The sequence below is a fragment of the Cervus elaphus genome, chromosome X, assembly GCF_910594005.1.
Source record: "Cervus elaphus chromosome X, mCerEla1.1, whole genome shotgun sequence".
Lineage (NCBI taxonomy): Eukaryota > Metazoa > Chordata > Mammalia > Artiodactyla > Cervidae > Cervus > Cervus elaphus.
Window position 1 is genome coordinate 151,257,840 of NC_057848.1, and position 25,836 is coordinate 151,283,675.

The 25,836-nt window shown below is 41.9% G+C and overlaps 1 protein-coding gene across 7 annotated transcripts in view; it reads left to right on the forward strand.

Annotated features, from left to right (window-relative positions):
- The window catches only part of PCYT1B (phosphate cytidylyltransferase 1B, choline), a 147,728-nt gene that overhangs the window by 16,824 nt on the left and 105,068 nt on the right, over positions 1-25,836 (forward strand). The window contains exon 1 of one of the 7 annotated variants that reach the window (XM_043897113.1): positions 11,018-11,353. The exons of 2 other annotated variants lie outside the window; for them this stretch is intronic. In XM_043897113.1, the coding sequence (XP_043753048.1) occupies positions 11,237-11,353 (117 nt within the window). In that variant the 5' untranslated portion in view covers positions 11,018-11,236. Of the gene's footprint in view, positions 1-11,017; positions 11,354-25,836 lie in introns of those variants that run through there. 4 more of the 7 variants (XM_043897117.1, XM_043897118.1, XR_006339984.1 and 1 more) reach the window with 4 other exon arrangements.

Here is a 25,836-nt window from a genome sequence, read left to right on the forward strand (position 1 = left end):
AAGAGTTGGACACGACTGAGTGACTTTCACTTTCCAGGTTATTTATATGCATATTAAAGCTTGAGTACCTCTGCTCTACAAGAATTGACTTCAGAGTCTAGCTTCCTCACTTAAGATCCCTGGCCCTTCAGAAATTTTTTGCTAGAGAAGACCACCCTTCTGTTCTTATGGGTTATCAACAGAGGGCACAGTCATCGAGAGCTATTTCTGATATTTTTTAAACAACCAGAAGTCAGTTGATTGATAGTTTTATAGGTGAATGATGAATCTGTTTAATACCTTTTTGGATCCAAAAAGTCCCATATAATAACTGCTTTTCATAAGTGGCCTAATAAAACTGCCATGACGAAAATTTCAAAAGAATTACTTCAAAAATGCTTTGAGAAATGGTGGTATTATTTGTGCTAAGGACTGCCATGGTTTAATGCTAATAGTTTTGCTTCTTTTTAGTTCTTGAATGGTTGAATGGTGTGGTGAGGTTAAGACTATTTTGCAGAAATAAAGGATTATTTTTCTTTGAAAGTGTTTATCCCATACTTGCTTACTCAAGAGAATTTCTTCTTACAGCAAGGATGGGCTTCTGTGTATATAGTTCTCTCAAGCTCTATTAGTGAGTCATTCGATATAACCTCTCCTCTGGCATTTAAACAGATTAGGTTTAAAATGATTGCTTTTAGACATAAGGAAGGTTTGCACATAGCCAGCTTCTTGGGACACATACACTAATAGGGCTTATTTCTTTCAATGCAAACAAAATAGAGAGTCTTGGAAAAAAGAAGGCCTAGACAGTTTGGGAGTCAAAACCTGTGTCTTAGTTAAGTGTCTCACCATAGTGGTTCTCAGCATTTTTTTTTTTTTTTTGGTTTTGTATATTTAAAAGTTCTGATATTGTGTTACAGACCAAGTAGGCCAGAATATCTAGGGAGTGGGAATACAGCCTCCGGGTTTGAAAAACCTCCCTCCCCCGGTCTGCTGGTAATTCTGATGTACAGCCAAGGCTGAGAACCTTGTGGAGTGAAGCGGAGATGGTGTGAAACTTTATTAAGACATGAATTTATACCCCCTAAAGTGTTAGGCTGTCTGTTTTCAAGAATAAGATATTTGGTATATTGATACTTGGGGGCCTTTGGAATGATCAGTTTTCACCAGCACCACCTGATATTATTCAGAGATTTACATTTAACTCACAGAAGATAACCTTGGAGGTCCACTTCTGCTTGTATGATGGAGGAAGAGCCCATTTGATGCCACTTTTTTGAAGATTTATTAGAAGATGTGAGGACATCAACTTGAATGAGTGTTTCAAAATGACATCCTCCACTGGCACCTACTGAATGAGTCCAATAGGAGATTTATAGGGGCCTAATAAAAGGTTTTATCTAGTTAGGTTGTACCATTTAATGTCAAACTAAATGAAAAGCTTTCAACCAGAAGGCTAGCCAAAGAGAGAGAACCAAGCAGAGCATGGGAAATGAGCTACAGAGGAAGCACGTGGTGAGGAGGGGCTTTGAAGTCCAGCAGACCTGAGTTTGAAACTCCACTCTGCCATTGTCTGGCTCCATGACTTTGGACAAACTACAAAACCCTTCTAATCATTGATTCTTTCCTGCAAGCCTGGTATAGTGTCTATGCCTGACACGGAGCACAGTTTCATAAATTACTAAGTGTTAAAATTACAGGCAATGTATTGTTCCAATATCTGGAGATGAGATACCAGGTCCAGCTCATGCTAAGGAAGGTGTAATAGGCAGAATGATGTATCCTCCCCCTCAGGATGGCCACATCCTAATTCCCAGAACCTGGGAAATGTGTCACTTTTCATGGCAAAAGGGATTTTACAGATGTAATTAGGTTAAAGGTCTTGTGGAGGGAATAAGTATCCTGCATTACCCACGTGGGCCCAGTGTCATCACAAGGGTCTTTAATATATATATATATATTTATATATTAATATATATATTATATATTATAATATATATTAATATATATATTAATTTGGCTGTGTTGTGTCTTAGTTGTGGCACGTGGATCTTCCTTGTGGCCTGCGGGCTCTTTTTTGGGGTGCATGGGCTTCTCTCTGGTTGCCATGCTCAAGATGGCAAGGGCTCAGTAGCTGTGCTATACAGGCTTAGTTGCCTCAAGGCATGTAGGAGCCTGTTTCTCTGCATCCCCTGCAATGGCAGGCGGATTCTCAACCGCTGGTCTGCCAGGGAAGTCCCCCAGGGGTCTTTTTAAGGGAAAAAGGCAGGCAGGAAGGTTAAGAGATGTGACTACTGAAGCAGAGGCTGGAGGGGTGCAACTGCTGTTTTTGAGATGGAAGGAAGAGGGCTGTGAGCCAAGTAATGCTGGCAGTTCTAGATGCTGGAAAAAGTCACCTCTGGAGGCTCCCGGAGAAAGGCAGTCTTGCTGATATATTGGCTTTAGCCCACTAAGTATAGGCACTTTAAATCGCCTATGGCAATTTTAAGAACTTTAAGATGATAAATTTGTGGTGTTTTAAGCCACTGTATTTGTGGTAAATTGTTATAACAGCAATAAGAAACTAATACCAAAGGTTAAACCAAATCTCTCTTTGAGCATTCGAAGATACCGAACACAGAGTTCGCAAGATGAAAATTTCACTTTGGAGTCCAGGCTATTCAAATGAATTAGTATAAAGTCAAAGGAGTATAATAATAGTTTACTTGTGAATGAATTTATCCATCTTGACATCAGATGGTCTTGATGCCTCCCTTGCCAGTCAAGTACATTTGTAGCACATCCAGAAGGCCCCTGGCACAATCCTCAGGACCCTGCAGTATTTGCTGCAGTACTGGGAAACTATGTCTGGTGAGAAAGCAAGAAGGAAGAAGACTGGTAATGGCAGATCAATAACCAAGAAAGATACCTCTTGGGGATTATCAGAAGAAGTGTTGATTTGGAGGACAAATAGTGTCATATTCTGGAGGACAACTCGATAAAGTAACCCAAAAAATGTATGTAAAACCTTAAAAATGCAAATCCTCTGACTCAGCAATTCGACTTGTAGGAAAATTTATCCTAGTGAAAAAAGGCTGGATTAGTATGCATATCATGCATCTGCTTAAAAAATGCTTTCATGGTTCCTATAATTGCTTATAGACTAACACTTGGGGAGACCCAAGGGAGACAGCAGTACATCCACATACAGTGGATAATTAAGAATGGCAGGGGTTTGTACTGGCCATAGCTTGGTCTGCACATGAACCTGGATAGATTAACCTTGAAGGTCCCCAAGCCACCTTTGCTACATTTGATCTCTTTTCCTGAAAATCACTGAAACAGTGATTGACTAACAGTTCCCATGTTAAATTGGTGCTTGCCCTTGAGCGTGTATTATAAACTATCATCCAATTTTGCACCTTAAATAAATAAAAAATTTTATATAACTGTGTAATTGAGCCATTAAGCATTGAAAATTACCTATATTCTTACCTGCTGACATTCAGATAATATATTTGGCATGCAAAAAGCTGTGATTCCAAATTATGCTCAAATCCAAGTGAGGAATCTTTATTCATTTATTTCTGCTGTATTGGCCATATGTCTGGACCCAAGACCCATCAAGGAGGGACCAAAATTTACATAACATTCTCAAGTATGATGGTGGCTGCATTTGGAGTTTTGATTAAACTGCTCTACATGCATGATTATTACTTGTAAACAGATGATTAGATATTAATTAGACAATAAGTGATTGTAAAGCACTTGGAAAATAAAAGTGTTTATAAATACCACCAAGTAATAGCAACAATAATTCTTTACTGACTACACAGCTGCTAATGTCAATAAGAATGATTTATTCTAGCTAAGGGCAACTTTAATTTATGCACAAAAGCTGCTATCGTATCTGTTTTGCTACAGCAAAACAAAATATATCATATTTACAACTGATTTTACATCAGCATTTAGATAAGTACATCTCATTTTGATAAAAACAACTTCTCTCTTTTAGGACCTTCTCAAACACAGGCACAACCATTACAGTCTGGTGTCCATGAGTGCTAAGAACTGGTGCTCCTTCCTGCTCATCTCTCTGACTTATGTCGAATATTTATTTCTTTAAAATATGAAATGATAGATGACATTTTGTGAATGGCATTTTCATTCATGCAGTAAGTTTCTCATGTTGAGTCTGTGCAGTTGCTCCCTAGCACCTTAAAACTCTGCATAACAGACTCAATAAATTCTGGTCAAATGAATGAGGATAATTCTTTTCTGGTTATTCTAGAAGCTGGAAAAAGAAGAAAATCCATGTCAAGAATAAAATAAAGCACTTCCTAGCTTCTTGATTTTGTTTTTCAAACAAAATGTTTTGAAACTTACTGCTTTTTCTGTCCCATCATTATTTTTTCCCCTAATGGCCGGTATCAACCTCCCTCTTGACCCACTGGTGAATTGGGCAATGCATCTGTAAACTTGAGCCCCCACAATGAGTCCAGGTCCGTGGTTTCAGAGTTAGGAAATGAACTGAATGAATACAAGTGAAGAGTGCTTCGCATTACATGGATTCAATAGGAAAGAGGTGGAGAGGTTATTTGGGGTGATGAGATATGCGTGAGTTAGCTCAGCGACCTTGTTAACAAATCTAAGTAAGGCAGTGTAATCTGGTGGAAAAGAGAGTTGAACTTTGCTTCAGGAGGACCTGGACTCAAGTATACTTCTGACACTTACTCTATGACATTGCTCAAGTTACTTAACCTCTCTGAATCTGTTTGCTCATTTGAAAATTTTTAGTATTGAAACTTGTCAGTCCCAGAGTGCTATTATGATAGAATTCACTGTGTAAAACAAACAAGTGAGGGGTGAAAGGCTTTACCCAAAACTTTCATCACCACAGTTTCCCTGGAGTGGGTGAAAAGGAGTAACTCCTGAGTTTCATTACTTAGATGGCGAACTTTTTTTTTTTCTGGACTACATCAGATTTTAGGTCCAAACTGTCAGCTACATGTAGAAAACTGGGGAAATGATTCCATATAGAGCCATGAAAGTCACAAAATTCCATAGATGGTCACTGTGGTTTCTGGGAAACCTCAAGTTCCATGAACTTGTTCTTTCTATGTCCTTTCCTTGTAGTGATATACCTTATCTGAGGTAAATCTGAGAAGATAAGGAAAATGAAGGGTAAAGGAAAAGAGAAAGAAATGGTGAACTCAAGAGCGCTGGTAAGGGGGGGAAGGATTTGGAATGAAGGAAGTTTTCACATATGGCCTTCTTGATAAATATTAAGATCACTATAGGGAATTCCCTGGTGGTCCAGTGGTTAGGACTTGGCGCTTTCACTGCTGAGGGCCCAGTTTTAAATCCTGGTCTAGGAACTAAGATCCTGAAAGCCTTGAGGCACATCACCCATCCCTACCCCCTCACCCTGAAAGGCAGTATAATGTATATAGGGACATACAAACTTTTAAAATTTTCAGTATGGTTGACTTAACATTTGTGTACAATGGATATAAAATTTATAGGAGCATGACTAGATTAAAGATGGAGGAAAAGGGAAAGGTATTTTTAAAGAAGAGCAAGCTTAAATGTAATGTCTGGTTTTTAAAAAATAGGCATATGTTGTTAAGACTCATTTTTATCCACATGTGATGAGGATATGAAAGATATTTGCCGTAAGAAATACATCATGTTAGAACTTTATGATGGGACTCTAAAATGGTATTAGTTGTAGATCCCCTAGAAGCAGACCCTGAGACAAGAATTCAAGTTCAAGTAGTTAAACAGGGAGGTGAATCTGGGCAACACCCACAGGAGTGTGGGCAAGGGAGCCAAGGAAAGGAAGACAACCAGTACAGTTTGCAACCTATGTCAAGCAGCTACCACCATGGGAAGTTGAACTTAATCCCTCTGGGGAACTCTGGCAGTCAGTGTAGAACAGTGTAGACTCAGTTATCCCACTTGAGGACTGAGTGTGTGGGTGCCTGCTTAGTCACTCAGTCCTGTCTGACTCTTTGCGACCCCATGGACTGTAGCCCGCCAGGCTCCTCTGTCCACAGGCTTTCCCAGGCAAGAATACAGGAGTGGGTTGCCATTTCCTCCTCCAGGGGATCGTGGCAGTAGGGTATTTATACACTGAGTCCTCTCAGTCATTGGCTGAGAGCTCTTGGGGGAGGCTGAGGGCGGGGCTGTCAGCTGCCAGATAAATCCCTCAGCAGAGATGCAGGTGCTGGCTGCCCATTGACAACGAAGGGAAGGCCTGAGGCATCAGGCAAAGCTCGGAGAGTTTCTGGTCCGAACAGATTATTTTCGTTTTTCCCTACAGATCTTTGGGAAGAGTATTTCCAGCAATGCGATGTGAAGTGAAGAGCCCTTGTGGGAAGAATGATGTCATACTTAGATTTCTTCCTAGCTGAAGTAAAGGTCCTATGACTCGGTTTCCTCACCTGATCAGCTGTTGAGGGGGTTACAAGTAGCCCACCCTAAGTACCTAGCATAGTGCTAAGAGCATAGAGGCACTTAATAAATGGTAGCCGGAAAAGATGGTGGTGCTCGGGAGGGGCAGCACTAATCTAACAAGTTCTCATGAAGCCTTGTCTGACTTGTCGAGGTTGCAAGATGCAAGAGCCCAGTCTCTGAAAGTTCCTCAGGGATTTTCTGAACACCCTGCCTCTAACACACTCCCTTTGCTTCATCTAACTGCTGATAGGACTCCCCAGCATCACTCTTGACTTTCAACTTTGTTTCCTTTCACGGACTCCCTGTACCTTTCTGTTCGTTCCTGTGCTAACCTGGGCGTGTCTTACCCACACCGGGTATCTGGTTCTTGATCCCTTTTGGGAGAAAGGGTAATAATGTTCATTTTCCCCCCAACTATGGGGGTAATAGCTGCTCATTTAAAAATACTTGTTATAGGCAGAAAATGTAAAACAGAAGCCCAAACCCCCCATAATTCCATCTTAACATCGTGATCTATTTCCCTCCAGTGCTTTATTCTAGGATGTATTAATACATATCGCAAAATCGGGGTTATTTCCAGAATATGTTGTGGCCTGCTTTTCTCAACCGACACAATCTTTACACATTCCCCTAGCATTAGTTTTTCTTCAAAACATGATTCTTAATGCATGTATAATAATATATGTATTTTATTTTTATTTTAACTATTTTTCCTATTGCTGTAAATTGTATCTCTTTTTTTTTTTGCCTTTTGTAAATAAGTCAGCGTTAACATCTTTGAAACTATTTATGAGATTCTGATTATTTCTTTGGGGATAAATTCCCAAGGGAAAGTTCTGCGCCAAAGGGTATGAACTCTCTGAAGTCTGTAGCATGTACTGACAAATGTCCTCCATGGAGTTTTGTTTTTTTAAACAGTGTTAACATTGTTTATAGATTTGTGTAACCATTATTATAATCAGGATACAGAACAATTCCATCACCCCAGTAACCTCCCTCCTGCCATCCCTTTATAGTCATCCTCCCATATACCCCCTAGAGCAGCGGTCTCCAACCTTTTTGGCACCAGGGACCAGGTTCATGGAAGACAATTTTTCCATGGACCGGGGTGGTAGGAATGGTTTTGGAGTGATTCAAGCAAATCACATTTATTGTGTACTTTATTTCTATTACATCAGCTCCATCTCACATCATCAGGCATTAGATCTCACAGGTTGGGGACCCCTGCCCTAGAGGATTATGAAATATTTAATTCCATATTATGTAATAAACTGGTCATTCTTTTTTTTTTCATTTATTTTTATTAGTTGGAGGCTAATTACTTTACAGTATTGTAGTGGTTTTTGTCATACATTGACATGAATCAGCCATGGATTTACATGTATTCCCCATCCCGATCCCCCCTCCCACCTCCCTCTCTACCCGATCCCTCTGGGTTTTCCCAGTGCACCAGGTCCGAGCACTTGTCTCATGCATCCAACCTGGGCTGGTGATCTGTTTCACCCTAGATAATATACATGTTTCGATGCTGTTCTCTTGAAACATCCCACCCTCGCCTTCTCCCACAGAGTCCAAAAGTCTGTTCTGTACATCTGTGTCTCTTTTTCTGTTTTGCATATAGGGTTAAGCTGGTCATTCTTAATCATCCTAATAGCATCACAAAGCCCCAAGTTACAACAACCCATTCAGGTATTATTAAGAAGTTCCTGAATCAGGTTGCAACAGCAGCCAAGACTGACCCCCAGAGTGGGTGAATCTGGTAAGGGCCCCCTCTCAGACCAGTGCCTGAAAGAGAGTTTATTTCTCCTCATTAGATCTGTGAGCTTCAACTACTCGGCTCCGGGAAGAGGAGCATGAGGAGCCAAGACAAGGCTGGGGTAGGATTAGTGGGAATGGAGTTAGTTATAGAGCTGACCGTCACAGCAGGTAGAGGTCCAAATTTTGAGGTTCAGGGACTTGGGCTGATAATGTGTCATGTTCGACTTGGATCTAGCACATAGTGGCACTGATAGCTAAAGGTCTGACTTGGGTGACACAGTGAAGACATCTTAAGCAGAGGCAGCATCTTGTTTTGATGTGGCAGGGGAGAATGAAGAGGAGAAGAAGAGGGTATCTGCCCACTCTGACAACAGAAAAGGTAGGGGATAACCACACAGTCTAGGCTCTGGGGCAAGAGGGGTTCACAGGGACTCCACTAGTCATCAAGACTCTGCTAAATGGGCACAGGTGAGCCTCCCATTCTGAAGGGGAAATTAGAGGACCAATTACAAACCAAGCTGGGAGCTCAGTGGCCTGGAGCACAGTGAGGGTTTGGGGGCTAGGTGATTTCCAATGGATCTTGTGGCTTTAGGCAGTGGTTCTTAAACTTTAGGGTGTGGCAGAATGCCTCCAAAACCCAGAGGTTTCATTAAAGCTCAGATTCCTGGTCTCTACCACCTGAGTTTCTGACTCGGTAGGTCTGGGGTGGGGACTGAGAATTTCTGACAAGTTCCCAGGGCTGCGGCACTGCTCTTTAGGAGAGCCACTACTGCGAAGCAATGAAAGTATTAAGATCGGATGGGCAATCTCCTTCCCATATCACCTAGTACAGGTGGGAAAGAGACTCCTAAATGTATTGCAGGGGTTGGCTCTTTCAAGTAAAAGGGGTTGGTAGAGCCAAACTTGCAGCTTGAGGTATTTTGTGCTGCTAGGTGGGCAGATAAGGTAGGAATGCCCTTTTTCAGATGACCCAAGTATCACCGAAATTCCTGAATCACTGAAGTTCTCTTAAGTCTAGCAATGCCAAGTGATGTCACTCTGATTTGAAGTTGCAGGATCTATAACTACCAAACTAGAAATATCTCCTGCAGAATCCATTTTGTTTCTCTTGTAAGGCTAGCTCCCTTTGCTAATTTGAAGAATGATTTAAAAAATAATGATAATGCCACGTTACATTACTCTAGAACATTCTAATTCACAAAGTGCTTTCACGTGATATCTTATTTGCTCTCCCCAATTCTATGAAGGAGGCAGGGCAGATATTCTTATCCCATCCTTTGGACGACTGGTTCTCTAGGTATAACCCCGAACCTGCAGCATCAGCATCACCTAGGATCTTGTTAGAAATGCAAATTTTGGTCCCAGCCAGACCTACTGAACCAGGCCTTGAGGGACCAATAATTTACATTTTCAAAAATTCTCAGGTGATGCTGAAGTTGGTGCTGCTGGTCCTTGACCATACTTGGATGAAAACCACTGCTATAGGTTAAAATGAAAGATTTAGAAGCCCAAGGATTTCTACCTAGATATTTTTCCTACGAGTACATCTGCTGCATCCTTCCACCTTCCCACCCCTACATCCTTCCAATCCCAGTTTCCCTGCTTGTGAGTTTGAGGCCCTGAACAATTACTCTAAATTTCAGTTTTGTCACGAGTAAAATGGGGATAATAATAAGATTGACCTCTTTGGGTTGTTATGAAGATTAAACAAGATCTAGGTAAAGTACCTAGCACTGTGCTTGTGCTTAATAAATGCTAGCAATTACCAAGGTTTCCCCCCCCACCCCCATCCTATGGGCTTGTGGGATTATCATCTCCCAGACCAGGGATTGAACCCCGGCCCTTGGCAGTGAGAGTAAGGAGTCCTAACCACTGGACCACAAGCAAATTCCAATATCATGATCTTTATTAATGTTATTTAAAGTGTGATATTTCACTGGAATGAATATCTTTGTAAGTTCTTTCCTTTGGGTGTGTGTCCCCAGAAAGTCTTCCTAAAGTGGTGGTTATTCCTGGACGATTTAGACTTGAAGCACATTTTTAACACCCCCATCTGGGATGTTTCTGTGATTGCCATGAGCATTTGGCTGAGAGCAGGGTGCCTAGGGAATGGGAGCAAAGGAAAGGTGTAAGGAAGAGTGTATCGAAGGGCAGACAACAGCAAGACCTTGAGGAAACTCAGAATAGCTGAGGAGGTTGTTGAGGGAGAGAGAGTGGCTGAGAGAGGAAGCAATTGTGGAGGGCAGTCAGAGGTGGGAGGCAGGTTGTCAAAGACAATCTACCTCCTTCAAAGTTCCTCCCAGAGCAGCCCCAGGGGCAAATGCTAGGGCTACACCGCCTCAGGGGATCTCCCAATGCTGTTGTTGCAGTCAAGGGGGTGAACACTCAGGTGCTCGCAATGAATGCCCTGATATGTCCTCCGAGGCCAGCTGGCAATTGAGGGCACAAGGAGTTTGGACTCAAAAGTGGCTTTGTCTTCAGGGTGACTCCTATTTGGCAAAATTCTGACTACAGCACATCAAACACGCCTGTCAGGGACTTGGTCCTTTTTCAGTGGAGATCTGCTATGTTCTGTCTCGAGGCGTGCTGGGCATCTCAGGACGCGGTTTTTTTCTTATCTGGGTTGTGCAGCCGAGGGCCCTGGCCCAGAATGGTCCTAGACCTCTGCAACTGAATTAAACAGAAGAAACAAAAGCAGCAAGTTCGGGCCCTGTGGGCACGGCCGGCCAGCCAATGGGGCCCGGCCGCTCCCCGGCGGAGTGGTACTATGATGACAGTAGCCAACCAGCGCGCTCCATGCAAATAAGGTACTGTATCCCGCACCCGCCGCTCCAGTGCAGTCTGGTTGTTATAGTGATAAACTGAGGCCTTGCCTTTTGGTTTCTCGGAGAAGAAAAGGGGCGGGGGATTAGGGGGTAACCTCTTTACTTCCCCCTGGGAAGACAGAAGGGATGAAGAAGGGGGATGGGTGGGGAAGAGAAAAATACGTGACAAAGAAAACATTCGCTGCCTGGGAGGAGACTCTCAGAGGGTGTAGAGCTGGAGGGAGCCTTCACTGGCCATGCCAGTACTTACCACTGATGCTGAGTCAGAAACAGGTATCCCAAAATCCCTTTCCAATGAGCCTCCCTCAGAAACCATGGAGGAAATAGAGCACACATGCCCACAGCCTCGACTGGTAAGTAAAGACAAAGGATGCAAATGTATGCGTGGCTATGGCACAAAAGAGTTCCTTCTGCGCCCGCAGCCAGTGAGGAAAGCAATGCTTAGAGGATTTTCATGTAAATGAGAATGGAGCTACCGCCTAATCCTTCTCAGCTGTTTATACTTAGCTTCTCTACCGGGTGCTGCTCTCAGCTTACAAAGCATTATTGTATTGGCCGGGTAGGAAGCGGGCCGCTTGGGCTATGCTGTGTTTTTGTGCCTTGGGAGGAGGGGATGGGCTTTTTTTTCTTTTAGGTGTAGTCTTGTCTAAAGATAAAGCTCCTACGGTATAATTTTTAAAATGGTATTCTCTCCACAAAGCTTGGGAAGTGTCCGTTGTTAAGTTCTAAATTATAGCTAAGGAATGATTCTGTCCTCAACTAATTTCGGTGCCTAATGTCAATTTTGGAAAAATGAGAACGACATGGAAGCCAAACTTACCCGTTCGTTTGAAAATTTCAAAATACATGAGTGAAAGGGTCCCTCAGTATTGTGTTCAGAAATAATGTGCATCTTAAATGAATTTTGTAAACATTTCCGGAGCGTGCCGCCGAGGGTTTCTCTTCGGGTAGTGGGAACCTGGGACAGCTACATTTACTTGGAAAGGGGCTGCATGCCTTTCATAATCAAAGTGTGGAAACAGCACTCAGAAGCTTCCTTGCATCTCAGTGAATGGTATCCCAAATTTCATCAGCTTCTCTGCCACTGCTCATGATTCCTTAAGTAAATGTGAAAGGTGGCTGGTTCTCAACTGCCTCAGCGTGTATCCTCCAGGAATCAAAAGCACCAAATGGGTAGTGGGGTTTGGGGTAGCCTGAAGTCTTGGTGAACTTGGCAAGACCTTTCTTAGAACCCTCAGAACCAAGGGACAGACTAGTTAGCGCTATCCTCTGTCTAGCGATAGCCCCTGTCCCTGTGTTAAAAGTGCAATATTTTGATTGGTTGTGGAGTTTGACCCTGGGAAGAGGTTTTGTTTTGTTTTGTTTTAACGAAAAGGAGTTTATGATGTAGCATTTTCTGTGAACTCCCAAAATGAGGGCTCACAGATTCCAAGGCTAGTCTATCCTGTAACTTACTTCTTAATGGTTACTAAGGGGTCAAAGGGAGACTTAGGACAAGTTTCTAAAACATGAAAACAAAGTTGCCTTAGAGCATAGTGGGCTTTTGTTCACTATATTTCTTTCTTTTTTTAAAAGATCTATTTTCTTAGGAATCTTTACTACTAACTGCTCCCCAGCGCTTAAGCCACTTGCTGAACAGTATACATGATGTAGTACCTGTGTTCTCATGGGATACAAACCATTCCAATAAGTTTGTTACCAAGGGATTCCTTGAACCACTAGACAACTCTTGGTTAAGGTGTGCAAAATGACAAGAACAACAAACTGACCCTTAAATACTTGTTACAAGATCACCCAGAATATATTTTTTTAAAGTTATACTCGATATTCAAATTTACCTTCCTGACAGGTAAAGGGCAGGAGAGAAAGAGGGGGCATCCGGTTCCGGTTTGTGTGTCAGTGCCCACTTCTTTTCCTTCCCTTTCTGCCTTTTAGCTGTTCTGCTCCTTGGTTGCTTCTGCCTGAGAGGGTGGGCAGAGGAAATCAAAGGAAGGAAGTTCAAGTACTTTCCACTTTCCCTTGTGACAGCTCATCTGAGAGGTTAACTCACAAGAATCATGCAAAGCTGGCAGTGTTACACCTCCCCCTCCCCACCATTTTAGAAATGAAGAAGCTGAGGTTCAGAGAGGGTAAGCGACTTCCCCAAAGTCACACTGCTTTGAAGGGCTGTAGAGCTGGGATCTGAACCCAGAACTCTACCTGCAAAGTGGAAGGTCTTTCTCCTCCAGCACACCCTTAAGTGAGGTGCATTCTTCTCCCATTTTTGGCAGTTCTGGCTTATATACGTGTCTGTGTGTGTGTGCACATGCATGTGAAGGATGTACAGAAGTTAAACAGTGAAAGTGATTGCTTTGATAAAAAATTTTCCCTGTTGTCCATCATTATTGTGTTCTATAAAAAATTGGCTCTGTTTAAATAGGGGCTATTTACCAATTTGTAAACCACTATTAAGTTTTGGAAGCACCTTTTATCAGCAAAATTTGATCATTGTAGGGGTATATTCTAAATTTAGATTTACACTTAATAGTGAAGGCACATACTACCTACTTAATAACAAAGTTTGAAGAGAGTGGCAAATGAAAATATTAAATTAGCATTTTAATGTTTTTTTTACTGGTTTCTGTTGATCTTTAGCATTGCTATTATCATCATATTTCAAAGTATATAAATTCTGTTTTCTCCCAGTACCCAAACATGTCTTCCCAAATCAATTGTGGGTCTCAGAGTCTGACTGTTGGATTGCTTGACTAGCTTTGGAAAGTGCATGGAAGACGTGAAAGATAACCCTTCAGAGGACAGGCTTCTTCCCCACATGTTACCCAACTTGAATTCGTAAAGTTTAGAGGAAATAGGACTCAATAATAAAACATTATTTCAGAAAGAGAGTAGCATTTATCAGAGTGGTTGTGATTGTATTAACTGAGGCACACACTGGTTCCCCAAACTCTAACTTTACCTAGAGACACAGAAAAGGACATTTCTGGGTAAATAAAGGGTCATAAAGGTTTATTGAAGGTCCCAGAATGTGACTTAATGTCACCGTCTAAAGATACAAACTTTATTTAAATCTCAGCAGTTGTGTAAAATGGCCTTTTTATAATGAACTGTGCATGTGGTTGAGCCTGGCACTTGAGAAGGTATGTACAAGCGTCTCTGTCTACATGTGTTTATCTATATATTATTATTATTATTATTATTTTTAAAAATTACTTATTTGGCTGCATTGGGTCTTACTGTGGCACGCAGGATATTTCATTACAGTACACAGACTCTTGAGTTGCAGCACATGGGTTCTGGAGTATGCAGGCTCAGTAGTTGTGCTGCAGGGGCTTAGTTGCTCCACAGGATTTTGTTGTTGTTTAGTCCCTAAGTCTTTGGTGACTCCATGGATGTGGTATCTTAGTTTCCCAACCAGGGATCAAACCTGAGTCCCCCCCATTGCAAGGGGGGGGATTCTTAACCACTGGACCACCAGGGAAATCCTGTGTTTGGGTATATAATCTTTATAGTGAAGTTTGTTTACTGTGATGCAGATTAACGCTGCCCACAGTGATTGAGTACCTACTACATGCTGAGCTCTGAGCCCTCTGGTACTCTGGAATCTAGAGATACTAGAGGTACTGTGGAATCTAGAGATTCCCCAATCTCTAGATTGTGGAAGAGACCAGCACACAAACAGATTGGTTACATACAGATTGATAAGGACACAGCTGGCAAAGGGGTGTGTTCCCAGGTGCAGTAGGGACAGAAGGGAGACAGTGGGTAACTCCTTGACAGCGAGTCTATATTTGCCAGGGGATTGTTGAGTAGAAACCTGTTTTGTCCTCACTGTATCCCTGGTGTCTAATACAGAGCCTGGCATAGCCCTTTAAGGAAAGGGAGTGGAAAGCTGGCATACCTAGATAGACAGGACTTTAAAGCAATCTAAACTTTAGACCCTTGTAAGTAGCAAATTGATAAGGATATTGAAGATACAATGGAATCATGTTCAAGGGAGAACTTTTCTGGAAGGTATAACTGTAGATTTTCCACCTGCCTTTCTTTCCATTGGAAGAAATTCTAGGAAAGAGGAATAAATAGAACTAAATAACACTGATAAGGACATTAGAAAAGAGATAGAAAATTACCTAGGTTTTATGATAGAGCTTATGTCCTAGGAATGTAGTCTTTTATTTATTTTTATTTGGAGAATAATTGCTTTACAATTGTCGTCTTGGTTTCTGCCATATATCAACATGAGTCAGCCATCGAGATATACATAAGCCCCCTCCCTCTTGAATCTCCCACCGACCTCCCACCCTATCCCACACCTTAAGGATGTAATCTTATTTCTACCCTTATTTTCTTTTACTGTGGTGGCTTGGGTTTGAGATATTTCTGAGAATTCTTTCTATTGTTATAGTCTTTATTCTTGGTCCTTGACTTATTTTTCACTCTTTGCTATTTTCTTTCTTAAACATGATACCATGTGACTTACAAAGTGGACTGTCAAAAAGAGAAACTGAGTGGCCTTGGATAGGATGTAGCAGCCCTCTTTGGAGACCCAGCCCCTAAGGGATGGGGTCTCCTCCTGGGTAGGGACTGTGTCCTCCTAGGTCCCCGACCCTCAGTTGATGCCTCTAGGCAAATCCTCTGGGCCCAGGGAAAATGAAGTGTTAGTCGCTCAGTTATGTCTTGTCTGACTCTTTGTGATCGCATGGACTATATAGTCTCTGTCCATGGGATTTTTCAAGCAAGCATACTGAAGTGGGCTGCCATTCCCTTCTCCAGGAATCTTCCCGACTCAGGGATTGAACCCAGGTGTCCTGCATTGCAGGCAGATTCTTTACTGTCTGAGCCACCAGGGAAACCCAGATTTACCACTAGTTGCATGATTTTGGTCAGTTCTTTTCAACTAGACCCTGTCACCCTGAAAGCTGTCGTCTTTTGGTTAATGACCTTGGTCAAGTTCTTCTAGAAGTGCATTCTGCTGTTATAGAGAAGTTGTAATTCTAGCCTGTAAAATCAATTCCATGAACATGGATGTTCCACAGATCAACTGAGAAGGCCTTGGAAATAAAAAAGGGCTGGCTCTATATGCCATGTTTGCAGGAGTTCATTTTGGGCTTCACTTCACAGTGGAGCAGTGCCAAGAGACTGCTGTCTTGCAGAAGGTGCATTATGTCAGCTGGGATGTAGGGCAATCCCCAGCTAATACTTGAAAAGATGACCAGATTTCCAGAGACATCCTCGGCTCCCTTTATGAGCCCCACCATGTATTTAGCTACTCAGCCAGCATACATTTTAAAAGTGAGATACTTATTGTGCTAGGTCAGTGAAAATAAACAAACACGAGCTTCCTTGGGCATTTACTGTGGTCGGCTGGAATTCTGCCCAAGGCTATTATTAGACATCTTCCTGCTGGTCTTGGTTCAAACGCAACATCCATTTCTTACAGATTGATAATAGTCAGGCATATTGAACATGGGGTCAATGAATTCGTTTTTCCTATTCTTTTAAATTTATTCTTTCACTACCCACCCCCTCCATTTGCCTAATGCTAAACTCCTTTTCTTGAGATGGTTGGATGGCATCACTGACTCAATGGATGTGAGTTTGAGCAAACTCTGGGAGATAGTGAAGGACAAGGAAGCCTGGCGTGCTGCAGTCAGTGGGATCACAGAACCAGATGTGACTTAGTGACTGAACAACAACAAAACTCCTTTTGGAAGAAATTAATATAAATCAAATATTTGTTTTATTTTGATGTTTGAACATATAGAAATGGAAATGGCATGAGGCAGTGAGGGGAATTTAAAGGATTCACTGACGCAGAACTTTAGAAGGTAACCAAGAGAAACCTTAGTCCCTGACCAACACGATTCACAGTAAGCCAGCTGCTTAGAAACTTCCACCCACAGCAAGGCACCAGGTGCTTTAGAGAGAAATGAAACAAGTAATCCACAGCCTGGAAGATCGTTTTCATTTAACAGGAGGCAGTAGTTTGGTGGATGGAAGCATGCCAGGACACTGAAGTCCCTTAAGAGAGCTTTTTTTGGTAAGTTCGCCTTTAATATATTGGGCTTTCTACAGACTTTAAGCTATATTTCATCCATTGAGCAAAAGTACTTCCTAGCAGGGAGTACTCCGTTAACCTGATCCCCAAGTTAAGACAAGTCCCTGCATTTGAAGAAAAGGTGCCACTTGATGGTCCCAAGATGTTTGTGGACGTGGAAAGGATTGGTCTTTTTTTTAGGGGATCTTCAGCCCTCACTGTGAGTAGCATACTCCAGCTGCTAGAGTGTCACTGCCTAGTGGCAATACAACGTAATTTAAATTTTTCTAGTAGCCACAATTTTAAAAGTTTTTTAAAAGGTGAAATTAATTTCAATAGTATATTGAGTTGAATCGGTACATAAAATATTACTATCCCTCTTTTTTTAGTGAGAAGAGATTTTATTCAGTTTTGACTGTGCTGGGTCTTTGTTGCTACGTGTGGACTTTCTCTAATTGCAGTGACTGGGGGCTACTCTTCATTGCAGTGCGCAAGCTTCTCATTGTGGTCACTTCTCTTCTTGCAGAGCACAGGCTCAGTAGTTGTGGCTCACAGCTTATTTGTCCCTCGGTTTATGGGATTTGGGGCTTCCCTTGTGGCTCAGCTGGTAAAGAATCTGCCTGCAATGTGGGAGACCTGGGTTTGATCACTGGGTTGGGAAGATCCCCTGGGGAAGGGAAAGACTACCCACTCCAGTGTTCTAGCCTAGAGAATTCTATGGACAGTATAGAGTCGCAAAGAGTCGGACACAACTGAGTGACTTTCACTTTCACTTTATGGGATTTTAGTTCCTGGACCAGCAATCGAACCTGTGTCCCCTGCATTGGCAGGCAGATTGTTTATCCACTGTGCCACCAGGGAAGTCCAGTATTACCATTTCAAATATAATCATTATAAAGATAATTAATGGGGGTATTATAATATCTGCACTGCACAGCTTGTGGGATCCTAGTTCCCCAACCAGGAATCGAACCTGGGTCCCCAGCAGTGGAAGCATGGAATCCCAACCCTGGAACACCAGGGAACTCCCTTTATATTCTTCATACCAAGTCTGCAATCTGGTGTGTCTATTACACTTACAACACGTTTCAGTTCAGACTAGCCAATTTCAAGTGCTTACTTGCCACATACTGCTTTAGAGGGAGCTTGGATACCTGCCTAGGCCTGTGGAGGATGATCTCTGAGAAGCCACAATGACAAATAGATTTCATGTCACATAGCACATAACAGAAATAAAATCACCTTTTTGTTAGACTATTGCAGCAATCTACAGGAGAGTTAATAAGTTTGAAGTTAGAGGTGGGGGAGTGGAAAAGGAGAGTACTGGATGGGTATGGGAGACCTTGAGGTGAATGAGTTTTCCAGGTGGCTCAGTGGTAAAGAATCTGCCTGCCAATGCAGGAGATGTGGGTTCAATCCCTGAGTCAGGAAGATCTCCTTGAGAAGGGAATGTCAACCCACTCCAGTATTCTTGCCTGCGAAATCCTATGGCCAGAGGAGCCTGGTGGGCTACAGTCATGGGGTCGCAAAAGAGTCAGACACGACTGAGCGACTAAGTAACAACAAGGAGATAAATGCCCTAGGATTTGTAACTGAGTTTGAAGATGAGGCAGTGTCAAAATGACTCAGTTTTCTGGCTGCAGTGAGTGGGTGTCATGTGAGCACCCAGGATTAGCAGGTTGTGAGAGTTGTGTTGGGGATACCATGGGGACTTCCATTTGAAGGTGTCTAGTGAATGTTTTGTCTTGGAACTCAGAAGAGAGTTCTGAGCTGAAGATGTCAATCTGGGAGACCTCAGTTTGAAGGAGATGGAAGTGAAATTGAGGTCGTGAAATTGATGCAAGTGACACTGAATTGGACAGTTTCCGGACTGCTAGAAGAAGTGGATGAAAATGGTTAACTAGCAAGAGTGACTCTGTATAATCCTACTACAGGGTAATTCTGAAAAACAACTGACCCTGAGCCATGCTATGAGGTTCTTGAAAGGAGTAAAATAGAAGAGCTATAATTAAAGCTATTAGAAAGCTCCTTATATCTGCCTGTCTCTACATGAAATCTGGTTAAATTAATCTACTTTATCCCAGAATCTTCCCAGGATGAAATGCTGAGGAACACCATTTAAAGAACCAATAGAGGAAAGATCACGAAAATAGGACAGATCTTTCAAATATCTGGAAGATCAAGGGCACCACGGGCAGGATAAGTTCTGTGGAAGTAATATCCAATAGAACCCAATGCAACAGAGAGAGATCACATGAGATAATAAGGGAAAGTCTCCTTTGGATATAGGAAGAAGAGATCAGTGGTGATGTTTCAGTGACGTGTTGAAATCAGGGGCCAGATAGGTTGAAGAGCATTTAGGGAGTAGGGAAGTAGAAGCTTGACTGAGAGGAGAAGCTTATAGAATGTATAGGACCCAGCGGTGAATAATTCAGGGTTTAAGACTGAGAGAGGCTAGCTTTTCTCTTCTCTTGTTCCTTCCATACTTCCCTCCATCCAAGATGCAGAAGCTTCTGGTCAGTTCATTCTTTTATTTATTTTTTCAGTTCATTCTTTTAAATTGGTAATAATTTCACTTAAATGTAAGTGAGAAACAGCCAGTGGGAGAAGGTGAAAGTGATGGGGAAAACTGATGAAGGGAGTATTAGACTGGAGAGGCTGGGATCCAGTGCACAAGTGGAAGAATTGGCTTCTGATTCTTCCGGTAAAGAGACATCTCTCCCACTGTGGTGATGAAGAAGCTAGTAAGGATGTTTTCAGTTAAGAAGAAGTTCTAAGGGGAAAAGGTATGTAAAGTTGAAAGCCTCCTTTCTTTGATAGCCTCTGTTTTCTCCATGAAGGTGGAAGCAAAGTCATAGTGACTTGGTTCTGGTAGGTGCAGAAGTGTAATTATGGGATAGCCTGGAAAGTCTGCCGAACCCCAAAATGTTTCCTCTCCACAGGCCTCCAGGCTGTGGCTGGGGCGGTGGGGGAAGGTGGGAAGGCTGAGTGATGCCTGATGAGATGTGGTGTTGATGAGCGGAAACCCTTCTGTTTCTTGATGACCTCTGAGGCTCCACACCAACCCCTCAAATCAAGGCAGAGCTGTATCTGTAGACTCATGAGTACCAGACTGGCCCACAGCAAAAGGGCTGGATGCTGGCAAGATAAGGAGGCTGCAGCTTGGTCTCTGCTTGCTGCAATCCACAGTCTGATTCTAACATCTGTTCTGCCATTGAATTAATTATTGTGTGAGCTTAAGCAAATCACTTCTCTCTGGACCTCAATTCTATCACCCACTATGAGTTGGATAGCTGATCTTTGGTCCACCTCAGTGTGCTGTTTGACCCGATGCTCATATCAACAATCAGGGCTACCCCACTCCTCACCTCCCATTGGTTTTATCCATTTAAAGTAAAAACAAGTTGAATGACCTTATGGCAAGACACACTGGCAAAAGTATGCATAACAAATGTTCACAAAATACTTTGAAACTTTGTATTAATGTCATACAAACCACTTTTGTTGTCTTCTGCTTTATTCTTCAGCAAGATGGGATGCATTCTGAATCATGTGTTGAGTGTTCTAGTCATTTTCAAAGACCTGTGTTGAATCTCTTTTTAATGTGAACAATAGCCTTCTAATTTCTCTATTTCATAATACTGAAGTTCAAAATACTGGGTTTCCTTTGAAGCCAACAGTATGGCACTGAACTCTAGGGGCCTTCTTCAACTGCTGCTGCCCATCTAAGAACCGTGTTTGGGGTTCAAGTCCAACAGTGGGTCAGACCATAGTCCTGTGATGACTCCTGTATCTTTCGCTGGTGCCCACACTAAGCTTCTCAGTGTCCCCTTCGTGAAATTAGGAAGACTTATTCTATCTCATCACTGGAGGCAGGATGTGATATAGGAACAAACTAAGTCATTGCTAGCTAGGCCTATTTTCTTCCAATGATCTCCCAGGTAACAGCCTTTACCTTGTGAGAATCTGATTACGTGTTGCAGGTCTCAGACCATAGCATTATTGTTAACATTCCTACCTTTCTCTTTATCCCAGCGTGAACCGGGTTGTATGGGAGGCTGGGGAAGCTGACCCTGCTCAGGGAAAAAGAGACAGTTTAGCACTCAACAATCTTGTAGGCACACTTGAAAACACAGTGATTAGGAAATAAAGCAGCAAGCCCTGGTAGCATGCGCCTGTGTAATACTGTGTGGGGCCACACGGGGCCAGTCCACAGAGCACGACTGATTTTCATGTCATCTCCTCCCTCCTACCATAGTCTTTGACTTGGCGGTTTTTGTGTTCCACTCAGCAATTCATGCACATTGATCCTGATGCCAATGTGAAAGGATGCTGAGGGCTACTTAAACTGGCACTTAAGAAAAATAGCAACAACAATAATAGTAATAGGTTAATAGAAGCATCAGGAATGAGGTGTACAGCCCATTGCCAACCAAATGGTGTTGAAAGCTTGCTTGTGGTACTCAGTTTTCTGTGCTTCATCTCTAGTGGGCCTGAGTTTGTAGGCACAGTCACATAATACTAAATTCTATTGCACCTCCAGATTGTTTAAAGGTCATTGTTCTTTGGTGGTTTCAAGGCTAGAGGTCTCACTCCTTTTCCTCCAGCACGTGGGGAGTGGAATAACTGTTTATGGTGCACACGGTGTTAGGCTCTGTGGCAGGTATTTCATATGGATTCTCTTGTTTAACCGGGCTGCAGACTTGTGAAATAAGAATGACTGCTCACCACATTATAAATAAGGAAACCAGGCATTAAGTAATTCCCCGAAGATCAAACACCAACTGATAAAGCTGAGATTTAAAATTTGGTTTGTCTTGACTTCTAAAGCCCCCTGTTGTCACTACACACTGTTCTCCCGCGAAAGTGAGTCAAGAACCACCTGCTCCAGCTCCCAGGTGATTCAGAAACAAGATGTGTTTGTCTGTACTTTAATAAGTGCCACACTTAGCTCTGTCATGTCACATTTTTCTGCTTTTGGGACTAGGAGTAAAAACAGATCAGATGTCTAAGCCCTCTGTAATAAATTTAGAAATTCAAAATAAATGCATTTGACCCAGCACTTGTACTCTTAGAAAATTTGTACTTATGGCCACCAGAGACTAGTATTACGATGTTCTTAGCAGCATTATTCATAATAACCCCAAAGTGGAACTCCCCAAATGCCCAGCAGAAGTAGAGTAAATAAATTGTAGCATATTCATACAATGTAATGCTACCTAGCAATGAGGATGAAGAATGTACAACCACCTGCAAAAACAGGGATAAATCTCAGAAACTCAGTATTGAATGAAAGAAGCCCAGACATGAAAGACTATACATTACCCAATTCCATTTTTATTAAATATTTTAAAAGTAGGCAAGCTAATCTCTGATGTTATTAATAGAAGCCGAGATAGTGGATGGATGCTGGCAGTGGATGGTTCCTTGATCTGGGTGCTATGTGTGTTCAGCTTGTGAAGGTTCACTAAGCTGCACACTTAGGATATGTGCATATTATTTCTGTATGTATGTTATTCTTTAAGTATAAAGATAGTCTGATTATCATAATAGGGGCCCTATTATGGTGATCAGACTATCTTTACACTTAGGCTACCACAGATTTCCCATTTCTAAATAATTCTGGTGATCTATTAGGAAACACTTTAGGGAATGGTATCAGAATCTATTGACAGTTACAGCTCTTGGCTGCTAACAGGGCTTCAATGTGCTTGGTCCTTCCAAGAGTCAGTATACCCAGCCCCAAAGAGAATGTAGGTAAGCCCTTGAAGTAAACTTGCCTTATTTCTAGGACCAGTCCAGCCCTAGCCAGGTAATCTGTGAATTAAAATCCATGGTTGCCTAATATAGATGCATTTTCTAACAATGACCTAGGCTTATAGTTTCTAGACTCAGAAGGAAGTGGATGGAATTTGCTAGCTAGCATGGGTGCCTAAGAATAATCCTACAAATTGCAGAAAATAAGTACCCCGAGCCATCCTATCAGGTTTTTTAATGGAAGAAAAATGAAAAGTTGTATTTAAAGCAGTTCGAATCCTCTCTATATCTGCTTATCTCTCTCTCTATGAGATCTGGTTAAATCAATCTACTTTACAGTCTTCCAGGATGTTACCTCGAGAAACAACATTTAAAGAGTCTGTAGAGGAAGGGCCATGGAAAGAAGACAGAGACATATTTCACAAAAAGGTGGGAGACCAGGGTCTATGAGCAAAGCAGTCACCTCATTGGCAGCTATACTTACAGTTTTTCCACATATATATATATATATATTAGAGACGTCATCCCCTTTGCAGAATCAGTCTTCTTTGGAAAACCTTTCTTCATTGGAACATCTTTAGTGACTCAGAAACAAGTGTTTTTTTATTGAAATAGAATCTAGCAAATACCTCAAGCTGAGGCATGTTAGAAATATCTGTACTTCCATCTAACTGTATAGCAAACCTCCCACACTGCATAATTTGTTCTAATGCTTGTTTCTTTCCATCTTCAGCAATGTTTTCTATATGTCTTCCAAATATATTTGCTGACAAAGGAATGCATTTTAGTTTGACATCAATTTTTTTCTACACATTAGAGCAGCCAGTTTTACCGTGACTTGAAGAGCAGGTGTTTTTGCAATGATATGAGACTTTTGGTTTTTCTCTATTGAATTGTAGCAACTCGAAAAAGGCTTCCAAACATTCACTGTACGTGAAATAGTATTTTGTGAAGCACAGGATTGAGTGTCACATCTTGAAATATTGCTGAAAAAAATCAGAGGTTTGCCTTCATGTTCTGGGTGCTTCATTTTTAAGTATCATGGTAATTACGATAGCTTCATACCATCATGAGCTAACATCTCAATGTACGCTCCAGATGAAGTTTAATGCTGCTAGCACATATTTCAAATAGTCTTCTTTGTGATCATTTTTGATTCAGCTGTCTTGTCAAATCTAATGAGGCCACCATTGTTTACACCGAATAATGTGGCTGCTAGAGAACTTATACAAGGACTGGAAGAGTTAGGGACTTTCCTGGCCGTCCAGTGGTTAAGGTTTGGTGCTTCCAGTGCAGGGGGCACAGGTTTGATTCCTGGTCAAAGAACTAAGATCCCACATGTTGTGTGGTGCAATTAAAAAAAACTTGAAAAAGAGTAGAAGGGGCAGCTTGGTCACTTTTTTGGTGTTAGTCTGTGTTTATAGTATCTTTGGGGCTTCCCAGGTGATGCCAGTGGTAAAGAATCTGCCTGCCAGTGCAGGAGTCACAAGAGACTCGGGTTTGATCCCTGGGTTGAGAAGATCCCCTGGAGGAGGAAATGCAGCCCCCTCCAGTATTCTTGCCTGGGAAGTCCTGTGGACAGAGCAGCCTGTCGTGCTGCAGTCCGTGGGGTCGCAGAGTCGGACATGATGTAGCGGCCGAACACCACCAACTGAGTGACTGAGCACACATGCAAGATGCAAGAGGAGTATCTTTACTTGCCTGTTTCGTTGTAGGAAATGTTTTAAGCCACCTGCTGATCTTGTGAGCTTTAGTTTAGTTAAAACTAGAAAATATAACCCACAAATTCACTCATGTAGGCCCAGGTGAACTGTATTTTACTGCAGTAACCTTAAAGTACATGGAAATATCAGGGGACCCAGGTCCCCCTTCTCTATTGTAACAGCTTGTATTCTTCCTTTGGAATACTTTGTAGACAGAAATGGGACACCAGGGTAAATGTGGAGTTTACTGTTAGATGTCAGTAATCCTTCCTTTTCCAGGCACAAGTGCTGTTGTCTAACGGATTGTTCTGCGCATCCCATGTTAGACAACCTTGGTCTCTGTGTTTTAAATCTTGCCCTTGGATCCATCCAAGTGAGTGAGAACTGCATTCTCAGACTACATGTTTGGCTCCTGGTAGAAATGCTTTTTGATTCAGGGACTCTGCCTTGCAGGGAGAGTGCTACATAGACAAACATAAAAGACAGGATTGTCTTTATTGCGGGACTGTCATTGAGTATGTTGCTGTTGCTATGGCATCACCCAATATGCCCCTTATAAAGGCACCAAGGGAGGAAGTTCTATAAAATCAGGGAATCAGGGAATGCTGTGCTTCTCCCCAGTATCTATTTTGGGTTTTGCTTAAAAACAATATTAACTTTGTGTTCCTCTTTGCTTTGTCTGCTGGGAGCTTAAAGCCATTTTTGTGACCCCTGCTCTCTGAAATGTAAAGGACTGTGATGGACATTCCTGTGTGCTCATTTCACCCCGGGCCTTTTTTCAAAACCCCCGTTTCCACCCCTATTCCACTATTATTTTAAACTTTTTTTTAAAAATAAAAGTCAAAAAACAAAAACAAAAACAAGTAAAAAAAAAACCCCAAAAATAAATATAAATAAATAAATAAATAAAAGTCACCTCACAGCCTTTGGGGAAGGAGATAGAGATTAATAACATATGAGATTATTATTGATACTCATTGTAAACTCCTTAAGCTCAATTGTCCAAGAAAAAATAGATTTGAGGTATGGAAGGAATTTTTATCCCTAGGTAATGATGATTATTTTCTATTGTTAATAGTATCTATGCGGTTCTTGATTCTAAATGTCTTTAATTGTAAAACACGCTTCCATTTCAGGGGTGTTAGGATGTAAGAAAACTGCCAATATGGATTTTAAGACATTTATTTTCAGATCCCTCCTAATCTCAGACATGTGTATCTGTTTGTGTCATCTTTGATTTCCTTCATCAGTGTTTTAATAGTTTTCTGAGTACAGGTCTTTTGCATCTTTAGGTAGGTTTATCCCTAGGTATTTTACTCTTTTTGTTGCAATGGTAAATGGG